The 21,512-nt window shown below is 38.1% G+C and overlaps 5 protein-coding genes across 11 annotated transcripts; 2 read left to right on the forward strand and 3 right to left on the reverse strand.

The window, feature by feature from the left end:
- Positions 1-1,472: 1,472 nt before the first annotated feature.
- On the reverse strand, positions 1,473-5,645 carry LOC139772781 (protein DENND6A). Of its 2 annotated transcripts, none has more exons than XM_071706711.1 (10): positions 5,504-5,645; positions 5,050-5,397; positions 4,654-4,978; positions 4,256-4,528; positions 3,965-4,150; positions 3,636-3,883; positions 3,374-3,564; positions 3,049-3,314; positions 2,763-2,975; positions 1,473-2,685 (listed from the first exon to the last, which is right to left on the reverse strand). In XM_071706711.1, exons 3-10 carry the CDS (start codon positions 4,801-4,803, stop codon positions 2,485-2,487), a joined length of 1,728 nt encoding a protein of 575 aa, XP_071562812.1. In that variant the 5' UTR covers positions 4,804-4,978; positions 5,050-5,397; positions 5,504-5,645; the 3' UTR covers positions 1,473-2,484. The 2 variants fall into 2 exon arrangements, with proteins under 2 accessions (XP_071562812.1, XP_071562811.1); XM_071706710.1 differs by having other exon boundaries at positions 3,049-3,317.
- Positions 5,646-5,937: 292 nt separating this feature from the next.
- Positions 5,938-7,570, forward strand: LOC139772783 (uncharacterized). The gene is made up of 2 exons (XM_071706716.1): positions 5,938-6,080; positions 6,281-7,570. The coding sequence occupies exon 2, from the start codon at positions 6,345-6,347 to the stop codon at positions 7,482-7,484; it is 1,140 nt and encodes a 379-aa protein (XP_071562817.1). The 5' UTR covers positions 5,938-6,080; positions 6,281-6,344; the 3' UTR covers positions 7,485-7,570.
- On the reverse strand, positions 7,474-13,849 carry LOC139772780 (oxysterol-binding protein-related protein 9). Of its 2 annotated transcripts, none has more exons than XM_071706708.1 (13): positions 13,496-13,849; positions 13,135-13,350; positions 12,627-12,851; positions 12,472-12,547; positions 12,050-12,133; positions 11,831-11,948; positions 11,561-11,670; positions 10,185-10,214; positions 9,939-10,101; positions 9,555-9,829; positions 9,068-9,462; positions 8,646-8,873; positions 7,474-8,558 (listed from the first exon to the last, which is right to left on the reverse strand). In XM_071706708.1, exons 1-13 carry the CDS (start codon positions 13,601-13,603, stop codon positions 8,466-8,468), a joined length of 2,121 nt encoding a protein of 706 aa, XP_071562809.1. In that variant the 5' UTR covers positions 13,604-13,849; the 3' UTR covers positions 7,474-8,465. The 2 variants fall into 2 exon arrangements, with proteins under 2 accessions (XP_071562809.1, XP_071562808.1); XM_071706707.1 differs by having other exon boundaries at positions 12,050-12,139; positions 13,496-13,847.
- Positions 13,850-14,253: 404 nt separating this feature from the next.
- LOC139772778 (WD repeat-containing protein CG11141) lies at positions 14,254-19,191 on the forward strand. 4 transcript variants are annotated; one of them, XM_071706704.1, is made up of 10 exons: positions 14,254-14,694; positions 15,008-15,237; positions 15,339-15,494; positions 15,572-15,703; positions 15,789-15,949; positions 16,018-16,153; positions 16,229-16,529; positions 16,614-16,776; positions 16,906-17,768; positions 17,848-19,191. In XM_071706704.1, exons 2-10 carry the CDS (start codon positions 15,013-15,015, stop codon positions 17,958-17,960), a joined length of 2,250 nt encoding a protein of 749 aa, XP_071562805.1. In that variant the 5' UTR covers positions 14,254-14,694; positions 15,008-15,012; the 3' UTR covers positions 17,961-19,191. The 4 variants fall into 4 exon arrangements, with proteins under 4 accessions (XP_071562805.1, XP_071562804.1, XP_071562806.1 ...); XM_071706703.1 differs by having other exon boundaries at positions 14,256-14,671; XM_071706705.1 differs by lacking the exon at positions 14,254-14,694 and adding an exon at positions 14,744-14,762.
- A 70-nt stretch (positions 19,192-19,261) lies between these two features.
- On the reverse strand, positions 19,262-20,605 carry Atpsyno (ATP synthase subunit O, mitochondrial). Of its 2 annotated transcripts, XM_071706718.1 has the most exons (4): positions 20,465-20,605; positions 20,206-20,250; positions 19,895-20,005; positions 19,262-19,812 (listed from the first exon to the last, which is right to left on the reverse strand). In XM_071706718.1, exons 1-4 carry the CDS (start codon positions 20,483-20,485, stop codon positions 19,369-19,371), a joined length of 621 nt encoding a protein of 206 aa, XP_071562819.1. In that variant the 5' UTR covers positions 20,486-20,605; the 3' UTR covers positions 19,262-19,368. The 2 variants fall into 2 exon arrangements, with proteins under 2 accessions (XP_071562819.1, XP_071562818.1); XM_071706717.1 differs by lacking the exon at positions 20,465-20,605 and having other exon boundaries at positions 20,206-20,298.
- Positions 20,606-21,512: the final 907 nt, after the last annotated feature.

Consider the following 21,512-nt stretch of genomic DNA (forward strand, 5'->3'; position numbering starts at 1 on the left):
CGTTCGCGGAAAGCACCAGAGTAATAATGCTCGGCACGGAGGCGGATTTTTGCGCATTAGATTCTTATTTTGTAGATCTCGAAAGGTTCCCGTCTCCCACTATAAATCCTGCTTCGGGGAATAATAAACCGTCGAGCGAGGAGCAATTTGCGTTTCCTGTTGAGACATTCGTTTTGCATCATGCGCCGAGAGTCCGGGTTTTCGGTCAATTTATAACGCCACGACTTTTTCTACCCCTCTTTTTGAGTAGCCACCCCCCCCCCCTCCCCGAGGTGAAAGGAGCATCGCGGTAATGCGACGAGATCGTTTCTCCAGAAACCGCACGACGAGCGGCTATATATGTATTATTATATCAATACTTCTCTCACACAATCCGAGAAAAAGTCCGCTCGCGTCCGGCTGTGACCCCGCGGGCGCGCAAGCCCTACGAAGAGAGAAAAAAAAAACGCTGCTTCACACATCCACGTTCATCTTTTCCCAAAAAAAGAAGAGCTCGTTGTAAAGTTTCCATTCGTGTTTTAGTCGATATAGGCGAAGTCTTGTAAGATTTACTTAAGGAGGCGCAATTCACCCAGGCCTAAGTCTGTCGAAGTAATGCAAAGGCGATAATCGCATTTATCCGTTCTCTTTATTATTACGCACGGGTTCTCGAGCCCGTTCGTTCCCTCCCGATTCCTTCGACTGTACAAATACGAAAATCGCGAGAAAGAGAATTCCCCCGTCTTTCTCTCCCTCCCTCTCTCTCTTTCCTGGCATACCGGCCGAAGTGAGATAAAAAAAAAACACGCGAGATTTATATATGACGTTAAATCGGTTAAATTTTCCGCGCGCAGAAATTTTCCGTCGTCCTACCTTCCGCGAAAGCGACAGGAGATAAACGCGATGGCCAGAAATCGAGGTGTACTTCGGCAGAATAATAAAAAGTGAACTCTGTGAATTAATTGTGTAATAAAGCTATCTTACGGTACTGTGCATTCACACTCATAAAAAAAAAAGAAAATGAACATACACCCGATACCTATATATACATATATGTATATGTATACATGTATACATATGGATGAATACATATATGTATATATTTGTCGCAAGTATGACAAATATATACATATATGTATGTGTTGTTGAGACTATTGAAAGTATGATAATATATTATGGATATTATAATGAGAATATAATGACGCATTAAGATAAAACTATTGAAAAAAATTATTAATGTAATTGGGAGAATGTAACAATAAAAAAGTAAGAAATAAAATAAAATAAAATATTACCTCTTATAAGCTAATGTTTCTTCTACCCTACGCACGTCGTTCGCAGCTGCGATACCTAATTACGAAATACTGTTCTAGTAAAATATAGTAAATAAAAGCTTTATCGGAAAAAGGCTTTAACGGTTTCATTTTATAACGCTTATACCAAGTGTTTTACATGTAAATTGTAGATATAAATATAATAATTCATCTTATATATATGTATTAAAATAAATTTTTATTATATATACGCATTGTTTGTACCAATATTTACAGATCTCAAAAATGTATATACATCGCTTAACATCTCAATCTCCACATATCCCATTTGAAATTCATGCTTATTTTCATGAGATTACAATTAATTATTGTTAACGCTCACTACCCCCAAGTAGAGTATTTATCGGTACTTGATAACAAAAAAGATTGCTGCATATATAAAATCATTAATCGGAATGACTTGGTCGAGTAGAGGGATGGAAGCTATTGAATTGACATTATGAAAAAAAAATCAAGAAAATCTATTAATCAGTCAAGCTTAACATAGCAAAGTAAGATCACATAAATTTACGAAATATCATGTTTCTCGAGTATAAAAGCGTAAAATACGTAGCCCTTTGAATACCGTGGAAGCGTTCAACGCATTTCCTTTTTAATTTATCTATGAGATAATTTATGTACAAATAAACACATGTATATAAAAATATGTATAAATAAATAATATCAGAACTATAATTGCAGAAAAGGCAAGTATTTTTATTAAATTCAGTTATATGTCACGCAATCTCTCGATATTCAAGCTCGATGTGATAAAGAACATTGCTTTTTATCGCCAGCTGAGTTCCGACCATTCGCAGAACATTCAGTATTGTTACGTACTCAAAGGGTTAAGTGATATGATTAAACACGTAAGAAAATGTTTTCACGATTAATTTCTGTTATATATACAGTAGATTTACTTCATCAACCCGTCTGCGGCGAGTATTTCGAGTTGCAGATTAAAGTACGTATAATCCTCTTGTAGCACAATATAATTCATCATATATACTCAAACTATAACTGTGTAACATGCTTTCTCGCTCATTCTCGTTTACGTTATAAATAGGAAGGAGACAGAGCATTAAAATTCTCTTAACATATTACGTCTTTTTGAGTTGACTTAAATACGACCCCCGGCTCTTAAAAATATATAAATATAACGCTAGCGAGTTTTGTAATTAATAACGTACTGTCAAGATTCGTGTCTTAAAATTACCTTTAAATCATCCGGCAATACATGCGTAATGTCATTTATTCTCTCTCGCAGTCTCTTTCTTACCGAATTATCGATTGGTACGTCATCGATGCAGCTTCTCTCCAACTTCTGGCGAATTCTAAGAATCATATCGACTATTTCCACCTCTTGCTTCCCTTGCACCCACGTTTTCAAATCCTATCCATGATTAATACATTGATAAGTACTTGTAGAAGTGAACAAATGCAAAAGGGAAAAAAAATCAATATTCGTACCGCCTGCGACAATTTCTCCAATTGTTTAACTTGCAACTGCTGACTCAGCTCCGTATATCTTGTGTGGAACCATCCGGAGAAGTTCGGCGATCGAAAGAATCGTTTGTACAGTCCTACCCAATCCCCTTTTATGCCTGTAGTTAATTGGGGGCCGGAGCTACTTAAGCTAGCTAGGAAGTCATCTGGATTGAACATTTGTGGTGTAGGAGTTGCCTGGAAAAAAAATCGACATCATCGTTATATAAATTGATTCTATAATTATTTATTGCTGGCAACTGATTTGCACCTTAAAGGGTGATATGTTCTTTTGCAGTGGCATAAGGGTCGCGATGTATCTCTCGAGCGGAATCATGAAGCTTTCCGTTAGCTCTATCAAGTGACGTTTCAAAAGCGCGGTCTGCACTTCGCCCGGCCGTTTCGTTTGAATGCCCCTGAACAGTTTCTTCAATATAGTCTTGTCTTTTTGCAGGAAGGGCTTGTACTGAGTGTAAACGCCAGGCTTCGAGTCCAGCACCTTCAGATTTTCAGATCTCTTGATTTTATATTTCTGATCTTCTGAAACATCAAGTTGTGAACACATACCACTAACCGTTAAGCGCCATAGAACTTACCGCTGTTATTGCCGTTGCTTATCCGGATGATATGCGGCCAGTGTTGCAGAGTCTTTGCGAAGAATGGATTCGTCACGCCCAGGATCACAGCAGGCGGCGACGGAGAATCTGTGGTATACTCTTTGAATTCCGAGTCGTGAATAGTGAAATACGGGCGATGATCGGCACAGTACTTCAACGGCGCGATCATACTGGAAAACGTTGTCCGTTTATATATCGTCGTTGTCGATATATAACGAGTCTCAGACGTTTTGGCACTTACGCTATAAGCGCTTGAACCATCTCGGAACACGTGGTCGGCGAGCCTGCCATTACAACGATTGGCTCGCTAAGAAGCACTAGTTCCCACAGTAAGTGCACGTAACTAACAACACTGGCTAAGCTCCGGAACATGTCGCCCTCGTAGGCCGATGTCAGCATCAGTCTTCGCGTTGCGTGCACGTTCGGTGCATGCTCCATGGCAGCAATCGATGGAACAGCGGCTTTGTAATTTGAGTTTGGAATATATGTCTGAAATAATCATGTTCTTTAACGCACAGAGAACATACTCATATGTACACGTTGACTCACGTAACTTTTATATCTGTTTACCTGGAATAACACTCCAATGAGAGGTAAGTGAACTATCTGGCCCGGAACTGGAGGAGGCCAGTGATCAATCTCGCGCACCACAGCCTCCATAAGCGCTGTTCCAGCCTCGAAAAATTCCGGCGCGATCAAAGCACATAATTCACCGAACAAATTGACAAACGGCAGTTTTGTAATTATGACAACGCTCTGAAAGCACGATATTATACAATTAATTACGAATTAAATAAATTGCAGTTTCAATTTATTGAAACAACTGTTTCAATTATTTCAATTTATAGAATTAACACATACCTTTTGAAAATATCCTCTTGGCAACGACTTATCCTTCACTTGCCGGAAATATACGTATCCCCAGTAATAATCTCTATCAGTTTGTAGAAAAGAAGGTGATTTCCTGTCGTATTCTTTGATAGCGTTAGTTTCCTGCACCATTTTGCCACTTTGTCTTATTCTTACGTGATATTGAGTATCTCCCATACATCCAGAATTGGAATCGGGAAAGGCTAAGTAACAGACATTGGATCTCTCTTGCTCCGATAGTTCAACATGATTCGGATAAATTGCCTGTCACATAGAAAAAGAAGAAATATTTGCAATATTTACACGATAAGATTAGCGAAAATATTTTGTTATATTTCGTTAATTAAATATTAAAGACAAGAAGATAGTAAGTTTCTGCCTCGTCACACCTCTATAGCTTGACCCAACTCAAGATCGAAGGTAACGATGCACATACAATGCACCCAGTTACTAAAACGTTCCCATTTTTGATAAGCTACTTCCTCCTCGATAACCTCATTATCCAGTCCTTTACTTGTTGAGCAGGAGGGAACTGACATTGTTCTATTTTCTACTTATCCCACTAATCTAGTCACTTGTCTCATATATTATTACGTGTGTCATTCATCGTTATACAACATGATTATCTTTAACTGCATTGACACTTGCACTGGCACTTGACTAACAATTATGTCATGTTACAATAGATCGCATGAAGATTCTGAATAATATGAGCTGAAATAGAAAAACCACCTCGATATCATAAACGCAAATCTTGAAATAAATCCGTGACAAGACTGACTTACCACTATACATATATATTTGCATACTATATATGCATCAACTATCTATATATGCATAAATCTCTTCTAGTTGTTTGCACTAATCCTCAATCATTCTCTACGACTACGGCTAGTCTCGAAATTCTGTACCCTGTTTGGCGATACTTAAAAAGTTAAATCCACATATATACGTCCCGCTCTCCAGGAGCTAAATAGAGCCTTCCCGCTTGGAAGGCCGAGTCAGAGGCTGGTGCAGCCAGGAGTAGACACGCTTAACGCCACGCGGAGGGTGCGTTTACTCATGTCATTGCACTTGGCTGTGCACGCACAACCGTTGAAACCTCCATATGTTTCCCGACTCCGGATAACGATCTGTCGAACAATACAGAAGTCCAGCTCGCGGTATGATCGACGCCGAGGGTGAATTAAAAATCGTTCAAGCGAGACAGCTGTGCACCTTGACATTCGCGACACTCACCCTCGCCCTGTCGAAGAGATTCTTCATAGCGTTTGGATACCAGCGACCAGATGTTTATAACCTCCGTATGACGGCCCGCGGTGCCCAAGAATCAGCCTCGTACTCGTCTCGCACGGTACTTTGACATGAATCCTCCTTAACGAGCTACTTCATTCCTCTGTGATCAATTACTACCATCACGTCCAAACTGCCTTGGTCTCACGGTACATTCCTCTTATTTCTCGACAAACGCATCAACGGGCTACTTTCAAGAGCCTCTCTCGACTAATAGGGAATTCAGTATTCAGTTTTCAGTACGCATTGATCAAACGAGAAATGCGGAAGCGGGTTGGTGTCCATTGGTGTCTCTCGCAGGTTCTAGCAGCGTTACCTGAGAAAGTGGTCCAGAAAAATTATAATTTGCGGATGTGATACGGAAGTCATTGAATCCACAGATTTCTCTCCGCTAAGCCTGCAAGGAAAGAAGATACTCATATAAATTTTTATTTTATATTGGCATTAGTGCATTCATAACCTCATATTTGAATGACAAGCACGTGTCACATGGCAAGATGTGCATCTGTGAGGTGTATCGTTAGTAAGTATTTTTTTTATACAACTGTAAATAGCTTGCGTTATTGAATATTGTACATTTATTGCATATTATTTATCATATTGTATACTTAGTATATTAATTATACTATAATATATTATTTAATATACTAACTAAATAGTATTTAATGTATTAAATATATAAGTAATAAACAAAGGGAATCATATTTTATATTGTATTTCCAGAACTGTGGAATGATGCATTACTACTCCACAATAATGCAATTTTATTGCTGAACGATATGAAGTTATGGAGCTTATAACGTTAGAGTTAAGACCACTCTTGCAATCCTGCAACGTATTTATTTCTGTACGGAAAGATCTGTGCTTAAGAAATGTTCAAATTAAGCTCCTGGAAAGTAACATAGTGTTAATAGCAGAAGATTGTAGGATGAACTTTTCACTGCCATCTGTAAAAGTTCTACCTAATTCCTTGTCCATGTTAAGCATAGTAGACAATTGGATCTGCTTCCGTCTACAAACGGCTCCGTCGGAATCTGCATTCGGGTCTTTTAGCACAGAAGTGATAACCAACTTGAACAAAGCAATTCGGTCGAGCAATTATTCGCAGCCCATTTTAGATAATATCAAATTATTATTTGAAACATCAAAATGTGTTATGCTATGCGCCTGTTGCAAAAGTGTTATCTCAAAGTCGATTAGCTTCAGGAGGTTTCTGCCTTTACCTGACACAGAGTATGATTTCGACGAGTGGTTTTGTTGTAAACATAATTGCAACACCGTCCCAAATAGTGTGCAGCCACAGGAATCCGATTACTTATATGGCTCTTACTTTTCCGCGTTGCATAAAAGTATTTTCGAAAACGATGTATGTATAGATAATAAAACGTTGACTTGTAATAAATGTTTGTTGCACATAGGAATGTTTCATGCATATGGTTTATTCAAGATATGGAACTGTTGCGTAGATTATAAACCACAGAATGACGCGTTGTCTACTGTAACTGCTACCGATCCGCTCAGTGATTTTCTGATACTTGTAACAGATTCGCTGAGCGAGATCTTAGGAGAGGAAATCGTTCTGAAAACGTCCGTTGGTAAACAGGCCCATTGTCTTTCGATAAAGCCAATGGACTGCAAGCTAAATTTAATTACAGAGCCTGATCACGCAACGGTCTGTGATACTGACACTATATCCTTACAACAGAAATGCGCTGCCAAAGTTTTATACAAATATGAGACAAATAACAATTCAGTTAGTACAATTTCTAATTGTTTGAACGTTAGATATCACGAGGTAAATTTGCCTATAATAGAAGCTGGATTAAACTACTTGTTATCATCGACAAAACGACTGCCTCATATTTATAGAACTGCTGTTACAGGCTATTTTCTTGGTTATATCGTCTTACAAGAAATCGCGAACTAAATCAATTTATTGTCCAACAATGTTAATTTTTATTATATATTTTGTACACCTATTTTTATACGCAATAAAAAGAATTGTCTAACACACATATTCCTCATAAATAAGCACGATTCACTTCCAAAATGTAATAAAATAACCCATTAAATAAACATTTGAACAATTTATGATTTATTAATTTATTTGAACAAGAAGGAAATTAATTTGGAAAACGAGTATGTGGGAACATTCATACTTATAATTACAAGTAAACATAAATTTAAGTATTATTATTATATCGTTTTGTGTGCATAAGAAATGCATAAGTTTATTTAAAAAATCCTTAATTACGGAATTCGAGCCATTCTTTACATATTGGAAATTTATTCTTGCCAAATAAGACTTCCGAGATTGCGCAAAAATAATAAATTCTATAATTAGAATATCGTATTATTTACGTCCATTAGTGACATCGTAAAACAACTTTTTTATACAATTGGCATGCAATCTATACAATATGATGTATACAGGTTTGCGTAAATTGTACATATAATTTCTTTCCTGATAAGAAATTACAGCGTCAATAAATGTTACATATATATAAAAGACTTCACGTACGTACACATACTTGAAATGTGGATATAATAGAAGCTTACGATATCTGTGTGAAATTATTTCAAGGATAAAAAAAGAAGATACAATTTTATATTATAAAAATTCATATTCTATTATTCATATTCTATTATTGACAAAATATTTTTATTAATTGAAACTTAAAACTTGATACGAAAAGTAAAATAGTGGATAATATTGCTTTACCTCTTTCCTAATTAATCTAAGAGTGACTATTACGCATAAAAATATTTACCGAAATTGTTCGAACATGAAAATGTGTATCTTCTGAATTAAGCCTGATATTACAATTCTTACAGGCAGTAGGCCACGATTTCTCTTCTAGTATTGTGCTGTATCTAAAATTGTCGCGTAATACACATGTATACATAGTTAGGTAACATTCGTTTGATCGCTAGAACTGTGTATTCTGTCTACAAGAGGTCTTATGTACATCCAGCCACCGTCTTTGGTTTCCTTAAAAAGCTGTTCAACAAGGAAAAAAAAATAATTGGTGACAATTATGCGACTGGCAAATTAAAAGCATCAAAAGCGTAAAAATCGTTCGCTTACTTTTGTTTGCCACGCTAGATTATTCTCCTTTCGGAGCCGCGCTTCTTCTCGTTGTTTTTGCTCGATTGCACACTTCGCTGCGGTAGCTTTATCCATATCGTTGATACGTAGGCCAACTGTCACGTCACGCCAAACTTGTCGTGACTCACATTCATCTTGCTCGCATACTGTTTTAACCAGTTTTCTTTCCGTGTTGAGGTCTCTAACGTCAGCGAACATTTCACTCTTCTGTAAGAAAAAAAAGGACATAAAATATTTTTTTAATGATAATCAGATTTTGCATCCACGAATGATTATATAATATACATTAATATCCGTTATTCACAGTAGCTTGCTACATAGGACACACGAATATCCTAATTGTCATTGCAGCGTTTATCTAATTAACGTTACGTTAATACCATTCCAATGTTTCCACTTACACCATCCGACGTCTTCGCTTCCATCGCTCCGCTCCATTCTCCGTTTATAACAAGAAACGGCTTTTTATCTCCCGCTTGAAAGGCTTGGCATGTAATCCGATTCCGTTTACCGCCGTAAAAAGGTTTCGTTAAAAAATCTACTGTCGCATGATAGCCGGTCTGTACACAATTTATCGTTACGGTTCCTCCTAGCTCTATCCACGGTATTGTGAGGATAGATCTGCCGTAACCGTTAGGGAAAGTTAAAACGTATTCCTCCCCATGTTGTAGCACGTTTACCCAACCTTTTCCCACGTTGTGTACCCCTATACTTAAGCCCAAGAACTTGCTCTTCGTCCAAACGTGAGCCCCGAAACTGATCTTTTTTCCAACATGCTCGGCATAAAATGCACTAACTGCAATCAAACGGTATAATAATTAGATAAGTTATTTCGTACAATATATAGGATCAGATATAAAATGCTGGAATAAAAAAATATTTCCATACCTGGTGGATGGTGAGACACTTGTTCAGCGACAAAAGCAAGTTGATTCTCTTTGCACCACGGTACAGGACCATCCGATACAAGCTTGCTACCAGAATCTACAGCGTTATCAGAGGGACTGACATTGGGTATGTTCCAATGACACCGAAAAATTTCACCTAGTATCGGATTATACGGTTTCTTAGCCACGCCAGATTTACGCCCGGCATGAAAGCTGCACAAGTACCACCGAATTACTTGCACCATCCTTTCTCGAGGTGTAGGCATATCTGCAATGCTAATTCAGGAAAATGGATCAGGAATATTAATTTTCAAAAACTTATTATAAAGCGTTGAGATGCGATTATATTATTGAACAGTCTTGTTAACTGGATAATTGGAAGTACCTTACAAATTGATCGGGATGAGCAAAGTAATCTGCGTACATCTCAAGGAGTGACCTGCGCTCTAGGATAAACGTTGGCAGGGCAACCCTCGTCAAGTCCATGCCGATCTTTACTTGGGACAGAAGATGAGCCACGACTGAGCCGTGACTTTCCATGGAATCCACTGTAGATGATAAGAGTAAAAAAAGAAATTTCAATATACGTTACTTCCTACGATATCTTATGCTTGAAAAACGTATTACGTACTTTCGGTTTCGCTTTCTTCTTCGTAAAGAGCTGCAACAGATACAAAATCACGGTTTAAAGTAAATATTTATAAGAAATGCGTTCTGGATATTGCCGATTTTAGCTTATAGGTCTCCATAACAATAATATACTGTACATAAAGGGAGTATTCAGGAACCTTAACCTGAATTTTCTATCGCATTTATACCCATGGCACGCAAAAACTTACGACTTGAAGTTATGTCCAACATATTGTCTGGCTAAGATAGACCAACTAGTATCCATTCCTAAGCCCCTTAGTCCCAGGGATCGAATTGTTTTCTATTAACGCAAAGTACTCCGTTGGACACGTAAAGGTAAACAGCAGAACGTAAAGTTCCACCGAAATTCTCCTTCCTTACTCGTCATTGTGTCAATGAAACATGATATCTCTATCCTTCTATTTATTCAGCACTTTGAAAGAGACACGGGAACATTCGCGATTGTGTCTCGTCTGCGAAACGTCAACTTATATACGTCAAAAAGCGGAGTAGTGCCCACGATCGGAGAGAGATCAATAACGGCTACGGTAGATAAAACAGACGAGTATACTAAACACAGCCTGCATTATCAACGACGGAATGCGTGTCTTTCGCAAAGCCCGCGATACCACCGGACGATTTCGACTAAATTTTCCCGTTATTTACTTTACAAATAGAGATATGCGCAAAAAATATTCCTTACAAATCCTTACAATCACAGAGAGATCCACCTTATCTTGCCACTCGAGTTTTTATATAACGTACTCCAAATGTAATCCACAAATTCCGGATTGATTAAAAATCACGCATATATTTGAAAGAGATGAAAGTAAACTTTGTGCTCCTAGAATAAACGTACTTACCTTCCATTTCCTGCCAACGACATAAGGAAAAGAAATTGTACAGGCTTGTATCTTACACAAATTATTTTGTAATATGAAATTTGTCCATGCCCGTAAATGGAGATTTTAATCTTTAACTAGACACGTGAATATTTCATATCTAAGTAATTTAATCTAAGTAATTTAAAACCTTATCCGAAAAAAAAATCTATTACGCCTAGAACACTCCTCAAAAAAGGCTATTAGCGAAGGCAGTTTAAGGAAGCAAAACTATAGAACCGCGGGACTAAAACGTCAGCCCGCTACTAATTGACACAGAACATGAAATACCTACCTGTCTAGTTTTAGATAACTAAAATCTACAAGTATATGCAATTTTTATTGAAAAATATTTATTTCTGAATCATTCGTAATATATTATTTTGATAAACGTGACGATTGCTGGGAATAATTTTGACTAAAACAATAGGCAGCAAATGGAAAAATAACTAACAGATATAGCAAAATGCATATCAAAATGAAAGTATTGACTCACCATCGTAATCTACTGATCCGTCGCCTTTGATAGGCGGCAGCGGCGGTTCTTTGCGTTTATCTCCCGTGGCACTGTCCATAGATGAATGTAATCGCTCATTATCTGAATATCTAAAAAAAAAAAACATTTATATATTATTGAGCTTTATCGGAAGAACGTACAAATATAAGTTCTCTAATAAAAAAAATTTGCCAATTAATATACAGTAAAGACCGCACGCGTGAAAAAGGTAACGATTCTATTTTCACATAGAGATTAACTTGTACTTGCAGCGTAATATGATTCTGGAGTGCCGGAGTTGGTATCTCGTCCGCGGCATCGAAGTAATCGTCGTCCTCGTCGGAAGACGAGTACGAGAACTGTGGTACTGGTAAATCTCTATCTACAACTGAAGATGCAAAATGACACTTCAGTCTCATTTCAAGATTAAGATCGAGACAACTCATTTAATTAATATGCAGAATGCAGAATAAACGTTGCGACATTTACCATTTGACAATGTAGATATTCTCGGTTCCACACATTCGGAGCCTAACTCGATGCCGGTTTGCACTGTCGCTTCTGGCGCTCTAGCTGCAACTAAAATTAAGTTTTTAGAGATGTAGTTTCTCACAGGCATAAGTCCATTTATTTAAAAAAAAAGAAGATAAATACAAATGTTTCTCGATTAGAAGATCACGAATAATTCCTCTCTCCTCTTAATATTTTCGAAGCGAGCAAATCTCGAGCCTTATCTATCACCGAGTTCGTAAAACGCTGCTCTATCTTGTTTGCTTTCATTTTTATCATTGTTATTTGCGGCGAGCCACCTGGACAGTTTTTTGGGAGATAAACAAGTCTTTGTGAGGAGTAATAAGACCAGTCTTGAACAATGATCTTGTAACCGAGGAACACTATATTGGAAATCTTACCATGAGAAAGCGAAGGTGAGACGTGCATAGAATTTGACGGTCCTCTATATATTCCATTAACAGGTATCGCCGTATTCTGGAAGCATCATTCAACACATGTAAAATCACAATTACAATAGGATATTGGATATTTAATAAAGTGATGCAATAAATACCTTTGCAATTTGCAACTGGACAATAGTATGTTTAACAGAATTAAGTAAGGCGTTAGCTTGCGACAGAATGGCAGAATACGTCTTCTGCTTTTCTTCATCTTCAGCCGCATTCCTTTTACCTTCAATCAGTTTGATCTGATCGATCAAGAGTTGAAGATAAACATCAGCTTCGGCTACCTTGCGATCAAAATCTTGCTTGGGCGGAGACTTTTTAGGATCCCATCTCTGCGAACAATCAATTCTTACACTGTACATTCAGCTTTATGAAGTTATGACATTATGTTATTATTCACTGTATACTAAGGGCGGTATATCATAGTCTTATATTTAAGATTGTCTCAAGTTTATCTGTAGATGCTGTATGACTCGTTCCCTTGGCTACAGAGTATCCAAAGATAAACTTAAGATAATCTTATACATAAGATCTGACTATACCGACCTAAAGACATAACAATTATCTTTGTTTCATGTGTATAACATACGAGGGTGCCTGCATTCATGTACATACTGTATGAGAGTGGCGCAGTATCGTGTCTTCCAAAGCACGAACCCAGCGTTCTCTCTCCTCGCCGTTGCGCGTTTGAAAATGAAACGTCTTCGGATCATCCTTGCAGGAGTTGGTCGTTATGGTGAACGTACTGTCATCCTCGTCGTCGATGCCAATAATAGCGCCTCTCAATCGCACACAACCGCGACGTGCGCCGCGCATCATCTTCTCCTTGCTCTGAAGAGGAGAAAACAAAAGAAGAGGAAATCAGAGATAACCTAAAGGTCACCCGCTCGGGAAGAACAATAGAGCGCTAGACGCGCGATATCGCGCGGGAGGAAACGGGAACGTGATGCGCTCGACGTGTCGCAGGTATTCTTACCGTGTAGTATGACAGAAGGCCCGCATTGTCGTCCAAAACAAACCATCGATACTGCCACCCATTGACAACGTTTGTCCACTTGCTGAGTGAACCCTCCATCGTCGACATACCTGATTTATTGCCTCGCCGATCGGCTGGACCGCGGACTCCTACCGATTTTCGCGTGTCCCACAGCGCATGTCTCAAGAGAATCGCGTAGGCTCCGGTATATTATCGCGGAGTAACGGTATATTATCGCGTCATCCTAATCTCGGCATTCTCGGCTACAAATCGTCGCATCCCCGCGATTTGCCTCGGTTGGGTTCACATGCCAACAAATCTGTACCGACACATTCCAACACGCTTTCATGAAGAGAACCGTCGTCCTAAGGCGACGTTCATAGGCGGATATTTATAGGTGATTTCGAAATCCTGAAAGATTAATTTAATATTTAATTGATGATTAACTGTATGTGCCAAGCGATATCTGTGGTATTTTATCAACACGCGGATAAAATTACAAAGACGAGTCTGTATGCGAAATTCAATATGCGCGTTATACGTAAAATAAATTAAGTAAAAGTAAAAAGAACACTACAAGCTACTGTATATTCTTTCCTCAATAGCTTATAATATTTAATTATCATTATGCAAGTTTAAATATTATGATGCTAAAGTTAATTTTTTTTAATGGAAGAAATTCTTTCTTACATATTGGCCAAGAGTGAATTTTTATACATTACGTTTACAAATTTCAATTTTTATGTTTATAAATATACATATAGCGTTTTACCATCTCGAGAAATGAATGTGGCTATGTAGTTTCTACGTTCATGAATGGATACGATGGCGCTACGAAGCAGCACGATTTCAGTTTTCAGTCTTCTCTCTGCCACGTAAATTGACATAACTGTCATAACAGAAGAAAGAGAGAGAGAGAGAAAGATAGAATCATAGAATTTGGATGTGTTTTCCACATTCGCGTTAGAGATATCGGTATCGATAGACACGTATGCAGCACTGTGCACCACTGTGCACACGTAACCGCGAACGCCTATCCGTATAATGAGACTCTCACACCGCGTCAGAAAGGAGGAAACGTAGCGTTTAGAGGGAAACGGAGAGAAAAAAGGAGTCGAGAAAGAGGAACGCCGGCTGTGCTCCGCTTTTCCATCCCTCGTCCCGACTAAAGCGGAGGTACTTTCTGCATTTAAGCTGCGGTAACGTCGCTCATCAACGTAAAAATGCTCTGTCTTCGCTATCGTCGTCGGCGTGGCAATTAATTATCGTACGCTTAGAAATTGTGAATTAAAAATCCACCGCTTTCTCTTTACAATGAGGGCTATAGCGTCACGTATAGCTTTTCACGTTAGCGCTCGAAACTCTTTTGGAGAAATTCGCTCTCAAGATTGCGGCGGCAGAGAGCTTCGAGTTCTTTACGTCTGCAAAATATAATAATGTTATTATCTAAGTACATAGTTATCGTCTAAGTATGGTATAGTAATGATGTTATAATACGTGAAATGTTTGTAGTGATAATGACAACACCTATGTGCGAGGATGGTGGACCGTTGAGAGAGTGGGCGCCGCTCGCCGTCCTTTTGCAGCAGATACCTGCCAAGATGCAGAACGGCATTTTCACGCAGGACATCAGTTTCACCTGCATTGATGCGCTGACCGAGTTTATCGCCATTGGAACTAATCATGGGCTCGTTTACTGGTACAACAGGGAAAAGCAGGATCTGCAGAGACTACGTTGCGAGGTATTTGAATAATTTTTTTTAACTTTTCAAGTCTACCTTGTAGAAAAAATTGAGCCTTAATCGATTTGATTAGGATAAACATCTTTTTCCTCTTGTCGCAGAATGTAAACTCCAAAATCACGAGTGTGCAAGTGATCTCCACGGTCGATTACATGGTTGCAGCGGGCAATGAACACGGCGTCGTTACAGTTTTCCAAATTCCCAAGAATCCGCCGGACTCATTGCCAAACAGTTTAAAGCCGAAACAGAAGAAACAGGTAAATTATAAAAATAAAACTTGTACATGTATATATGATGTAGGAACAATCTATGAATATCTGTTATTTTTTGTAAGGTGGAAAGGTACAGTATAAGTGGCTTACATAATACCGCGGTGACGGCAGTGGAGTGGTCTAAGAACGGTATGAAATTATTCAGTGGAGATAAAGACGGTTTGGTAGTTTTAACGGAGATTGATTTTTATATGGTAAGTAGATACCAAAAACTTCTTCCTGACACCTTTCTCACTTTCTCATAAATATATCTTGACATTTTATACTATTCCTTTGCAGCATTTATCCAAATCATCGAAATTGTTGAACGAGAAATATTCTGTGGTACAATTAAGTTACCAGCAGGGCTTGCTAATAGTCTCAACGACGTTACGTACAATTTTAGTGAACAGAAATGAAAATGGGAAAGTGACACAAGTCGGCCAAAAAGAACGTAAAACGTTAGTATCTTCGTACTCGTTATAGCATAAATTAAAGAAATATAATGTTATGCTGTTTTTTTTTTTAGATTAGGTAAGCTAGGAGCGGTGTTCGGTTCTCGGCAAAATTATGTACAAGAACCGGTAATCTATGCAAGTAGGCCAGGGTTACGTTTATGGCAAGCTGATAAGGCTGGGACTGTATTAAAAACGCTCATATTTAAGGTATTAAGCTAATACATGTGCATTCATACTGAATCTCATCGTTGTATTTTATCAAATTATGAATATTCTGAAAAGGATGCAGTTAGATCGGGTCATACAGAAGTGACGTTATTAAATCCCGCACCCGAAGGATCGAGAAAGAATCGTGGCGAGCCTTCATTCGGCATCGTGTTACCGTTTTGCGATGACTTGTTAGTAACGTACTGTGATGACGTAGTCTATGTAGTAAATCCAAATACTATTGCAATAACATCGATCATAAATGATTTACGGCGCGTTACCGATGTGGCTTGCACTAAAGACGAAATATTTATATTGGAAGGAGAGAGAAATATTTTGCGAATCGCCTATTATCCGGAAAATGATATTTTTACAGGTGAGCGTAACTACTGTTTTCACTTAAACGTAATTAGATGAAAAATTATCACGCTGAAATTATCTTTGAATTATTTTCTTACAGAAGAAACAAGAAATACATTGGATCCTTTGTTGTCATTTGCTGAATACAGTAAACCTGTTGCTAATGGTATACTAGAATTGACATCGAAATTAAAGGAGAGTAGTATAGTGCCAGCTATTCCCTTTCCAAAAATCAATCCAACCAACATTATTCAATCTGTAGGGTAAGTAAAAGATTATTTCCAGAATAAATAAATTATATATACTTATATATGTATACATATAAATTGCATTACATAGAATTAAAAGAATAATATTTTTTCAATATGATTGACCAACTAATCAAATTGTAGCATTGTACCAATTGTTACTATTGGTACTGACGACAATGCGATTATAAACGCGGAAGAAGCTGTGGAAGTGCCGCCAATAGTTCCAATAGATTTAAATACACAACTCGTAACCGATATCAACACAATACCGGAATACAATAATAGTAATAGAATAAGAAACGCGGAAGACGTGAAGAGCAACGATCGCCGAGAGATATTTCAAAGAATTGGCCAACAGGAATTTGAGGACGTCGTTTTCACGCCTGAAAGGAAGCAAAGAAAATCTCGGAACAAAATAACGAACGGAAGCGAGAGTGTCACAGTGCCAGACGGTAACACCGATCATTTGTCGAGCAGTCTAAGCACTGATCACGTGAACGCCAACAAGACGATGACGACCCATTCCTCTTTAATGCAATTGAGCTTCGACGATGATTTTATATTGAAGTCAGATCGAGATTTAGAAACGATTCAACGGGATGTGGAGAACAAGGAGAAATTGTTAGCAGACGTTCTGGATTTTGATTTGTCCAAATACATGACGAGCAGTCGAATAGACAGGGATGATTCGAGTATGTCAAATCGTATAGATACTATAACGTGCATCAATTGTAATGTACACTCCAACAATGCGGTGAACGGAGAGGAACCGATCGCGAACGAGGAAAATGAAAATGTCGAACAGAGCGATTACACAGGTACTGAATCAGGGGAGGAAGATGTTAGTTATCGTACCGAATTGAAGCTATTAGAAGATCTCGAGGAATGCAGAAAGACTCTTTTACAAAGTAAACTGAATGACGCTCCATTAGTCGGTAATAGTTTCGTCGATATTCGACAAAAGCCGCCCACGAATCGAGATGAGTTAGAACACCAATTTAACGGTAGGTAATTTAACGGATTATCGAGAACATGGTATCTGTGCCATACGAATCGTGAATATTAGAAAGTATTTTTTTGCAGCTTTGGCAAAGGAATGCGCCACAAAGGAATGCGTTACAAAGGAAACCGCTGTTCTCGAGGAGGAAGAAGATTGGGTTTTAGTCAAGGATGATATACCATCGGTTATGTTTTAAGCAGAAGTCGTACGTAGTAGTTGCCTCGCGCGCCTCTTGTACATATGTCAATATATTATTAAAATAATTAGATAATTACGTGATATACACAAAAGCGGCTTTGAAATAACGAGTAAATTCTTTCATTACGAATATTTATTCTGTAGGGCATGTTCCATTGATCGTGAAAAGGTTAAACTTTATTCCGTTAGTTATCAAGTATCGATATTGTATAAATTATTAGACGAGATAGAAAAGTATTGTTTAAAATATTTTATAATTTTGGTGTGTGTGTGTGTGTGTGTGTGTGTGTCAGGCAATGAAATGAATTATTGTTATAAAATAATATGCATTGAAGTCCTAAGATATGCAATTATGATCATTCTCACTACCAAGTAAAAATGCATTTCGCAATTATTATCGAAATTGGAAGATAATACTAGTCACCGCTTGTATAATATTTTAACATAATGATTGATGTGTTTTAATTATTAATTATGTGTTATAATTATTAATATATTTGTGATAAATGAATTTAACCTTTTATGAATCGAATATTTTGTAAAATATAGTTACATTAATTCCATTATTTAGCATAATATCTAAGTTCAGTAATCACCTAGGTCTACGATTTGTTTAAAAATATATGTAACGTTTATATATATTTTTTTTACTATTTTGGGAAAGCTATGCATAACGCAATTTCTCAGGTATATAATATTTAACACATTTTGCATAAATCAAATAGTATTTTTACATATCTTACACCTGTCGAGCACACGAAGGTATATCACTGGTATGATATATCACCGTCATCCAACATCTTATTATGAATTGTTACAATTTTTGTTTGACAAGAGTTTTATATAAGTCTACATTCCAGTCTACACCCCACCATTGATACATTCTGGTATTATAATTTTGTAAGTTTGTATCAGACAAATAGTGATCTTTGAGACACTAGGCTCAAAAGTGTTTACACTAACATTTACTTATTGCTCTGGCTCTAGTTTGTATGGTATATCTCTGTTTATGAGTGTAAGAAAAACAGAAAGATTATATAACATGTAAGAACCTTATACTATGTGGCTCCAAAGTATATCATTTTGCCACGCATCATTAATACACTGCAAGATACGAAAAGTTAAATACAAATTATTGTTAATGAATAATTAATCATTTACGTAACTGTATTAAGTGATTAATGCTTTATCAACTATAAAAAAAATAAAATCACAGTTTTAAAGTTGAACTACATATGCTCATATATTTTCCTATTAACATATCCGTACAGTATAAAGAATAATTATTGGAGACTTAGGTTAATTGATTGTACAGTTTTTATTTCTGTCCGATAATTTACATGATACTCGAATATATGTATGAGTATGCAACAGTTTACTTCATTAATTCATATCGCTATGCTTCATTACGCTGCGCTTTCGATGAGGTCAGTGTACATTTTAATTTTACTAGCGACGCTCATGTCTACGTATTTGTCATCTACCGATACGATCATACCGCCGATGATGGAGGGATCTACCTTGGCAGTGAGCAAAATGGTTTGACCCTTCTTCACTAAACGTTTCAGCGTTGACTCCAGTTTCGCCTTCAGATCGGCATCAAGCGGATTTGCGGTGATCACCTCGCATACCACTTCCCCTCTGTTAGCGGCCATGAGCATCTTGTACAAATTGATGACCACATTGAGTTTCGGCAATCGGCCGTTCTCTGCGAGTAACGTCAGCAGATTTCCGGTGGCTGGATTCACGCCCTTGCTTCCGATGGCTTTAAAAATATCCACCTTAGCTCTTCGCCTTATCGTGGGATTATTTATAAAGTCCACCAGCGTAGCATTCGTCTTTAAAAGACCCTGATTCAAGTACAGTTACAGATTAATATCTGAAATGAACTGATATATGTACACAACTTTTCGTTTACATAGACCATCATACCTGGAGACTGACCAAGTCCTTCTCCACCTCGTTCAAAGACTTCTGTTTAGACGCGGCTGAGAAAAGAGCTGTGGCATACCTGCCTTCTAATCCAAATACTTGAATTGGAGGCTGTAATAATACAGGAAACAGGATAAAGATAATCGACACACCTATACAGACAATTGTTTACAGAACTTGTATCATGAAATAGCGCATTAAAATGGAGGAATTAAAGTAACTCTCTGGAAATTCATATATATGACTGAGCTTGTCATCTATCATCATGTAGAGGTACGCAGTGGTCGCTTGTCAAAAAACAATTTAAATACCTTCACCAGCTTCTGCGCGACAGTCGACGTGGAGAAGGTACGTACCTGAAACGAAAGAATCATCCGCATTATTGACATTTAATCAAAACGAAGTGGCGAGATATCCATACGAACGTGTGTTGTATGTACAAGCAACAAATACATTTCAATTTATGTGAAGATATACGTATCGTAACTATTTTTTTATCGCGAAGGCTAAAGTAATTTTGATGTCGGGGCAATCCAGGAATGTTTTAACGTCATAACGCAATCTACTCACAATTATTCTACCGACAGACATCTTCACGGGTCTCGACGACGATCGGAGGAGCGAGGTGCGGGTCTTCACTCGGCCACCATTATATAATGCGAGAGTGTGTAGGTGTAGGAATCGTACGAACCGTTGGCGAGTATTGCAGGCGGTACGCGGTACCGCCAGTCGCCACTACCCCGCCATGTTTAGTGAAATCTCTTCAAGGCGGACGTCGGTACGCCTCGTTCGCGCGCGTCGGGACGCGTATGTACGTACGAAATACGCGTGCGTCGTGACTTAGAACCGCGTCCAAACAGTTAAATAATTACGCACGCGTAAAAAAATAAAGGAAGTTTGCGACGCCCGTAATTAAATAATCGGCCGTAAACGTCGTCGATTGTAGGTTAGATTCTGGGTGGAACGGAGCAACGAATTTCCCTGCGAAAGAACCGAGGATCCGGTTCGCCGCGCGCGCGCCAGATGTCGCGAGGGGTCCGCTCGCCGAGTTACCGTCCAGTATTCGCGGCGCGTCCCGGGTTCGAAATGCAATTTCGCGCTTCTCGCGTTACATTTTAATGCGTGCGCTCTCGTTAATCGCGAATTCGCGCGCGTGTTAATCGAACGAGGTCGCGGAAGGGTGGAGACGAAGGAGGGTGACGAGAACGTGACGTTCTTTCGATGAGTTTTCTCTTTCTCGATTTTCCCGAACTTTTTTTTAAAATTTGTCGAGGGTGTTAGCTCTCCTCGCGACCTCGATTCTGGCGAACTGTATATTTGAAAGTTGTATATCCGTAACATCGCGCGTCTTGTCTCAGCCGAAATAAGCGACGTAGAGGGTTTATTTTTCACTCCCTTTATCAGCCTTCCAGCAGCCTCCGATTCAGGAACCAACCACACGGAAAATGAAGAAGCATCAAATCAAAACTTATATATACTCAAATCAGAACTTATATATTCGTGTATACGCAACAGTCAATCTTCTTGTAAGAATTTCAACTTTTTTTTTCTTCACCGTTAAATTTGTAGTGCCAAATTGAACTCATTTTGGGTCATTTTTAATCATTCCTGTAGATCG

Source organism: Temnothorax nylanderi, unplaced genomic scaffold, assembly GCF_030848795.1.
Source record: "Temnothorax nylanderi isolate EJ_2023f unplaced genomic scaffold, tnyl_v1.0 TNYL_tig0053_pilon, whole genome shotgun sequence".
In the NCBI taxonomy this organism is placed as follows: domain Eukaryota; kingdom Metazoa; phylum Arthropoda; class Insecta; order Hymenoptera; family Formicidae; genus Temnothorax; species Temnothorax nylanderi.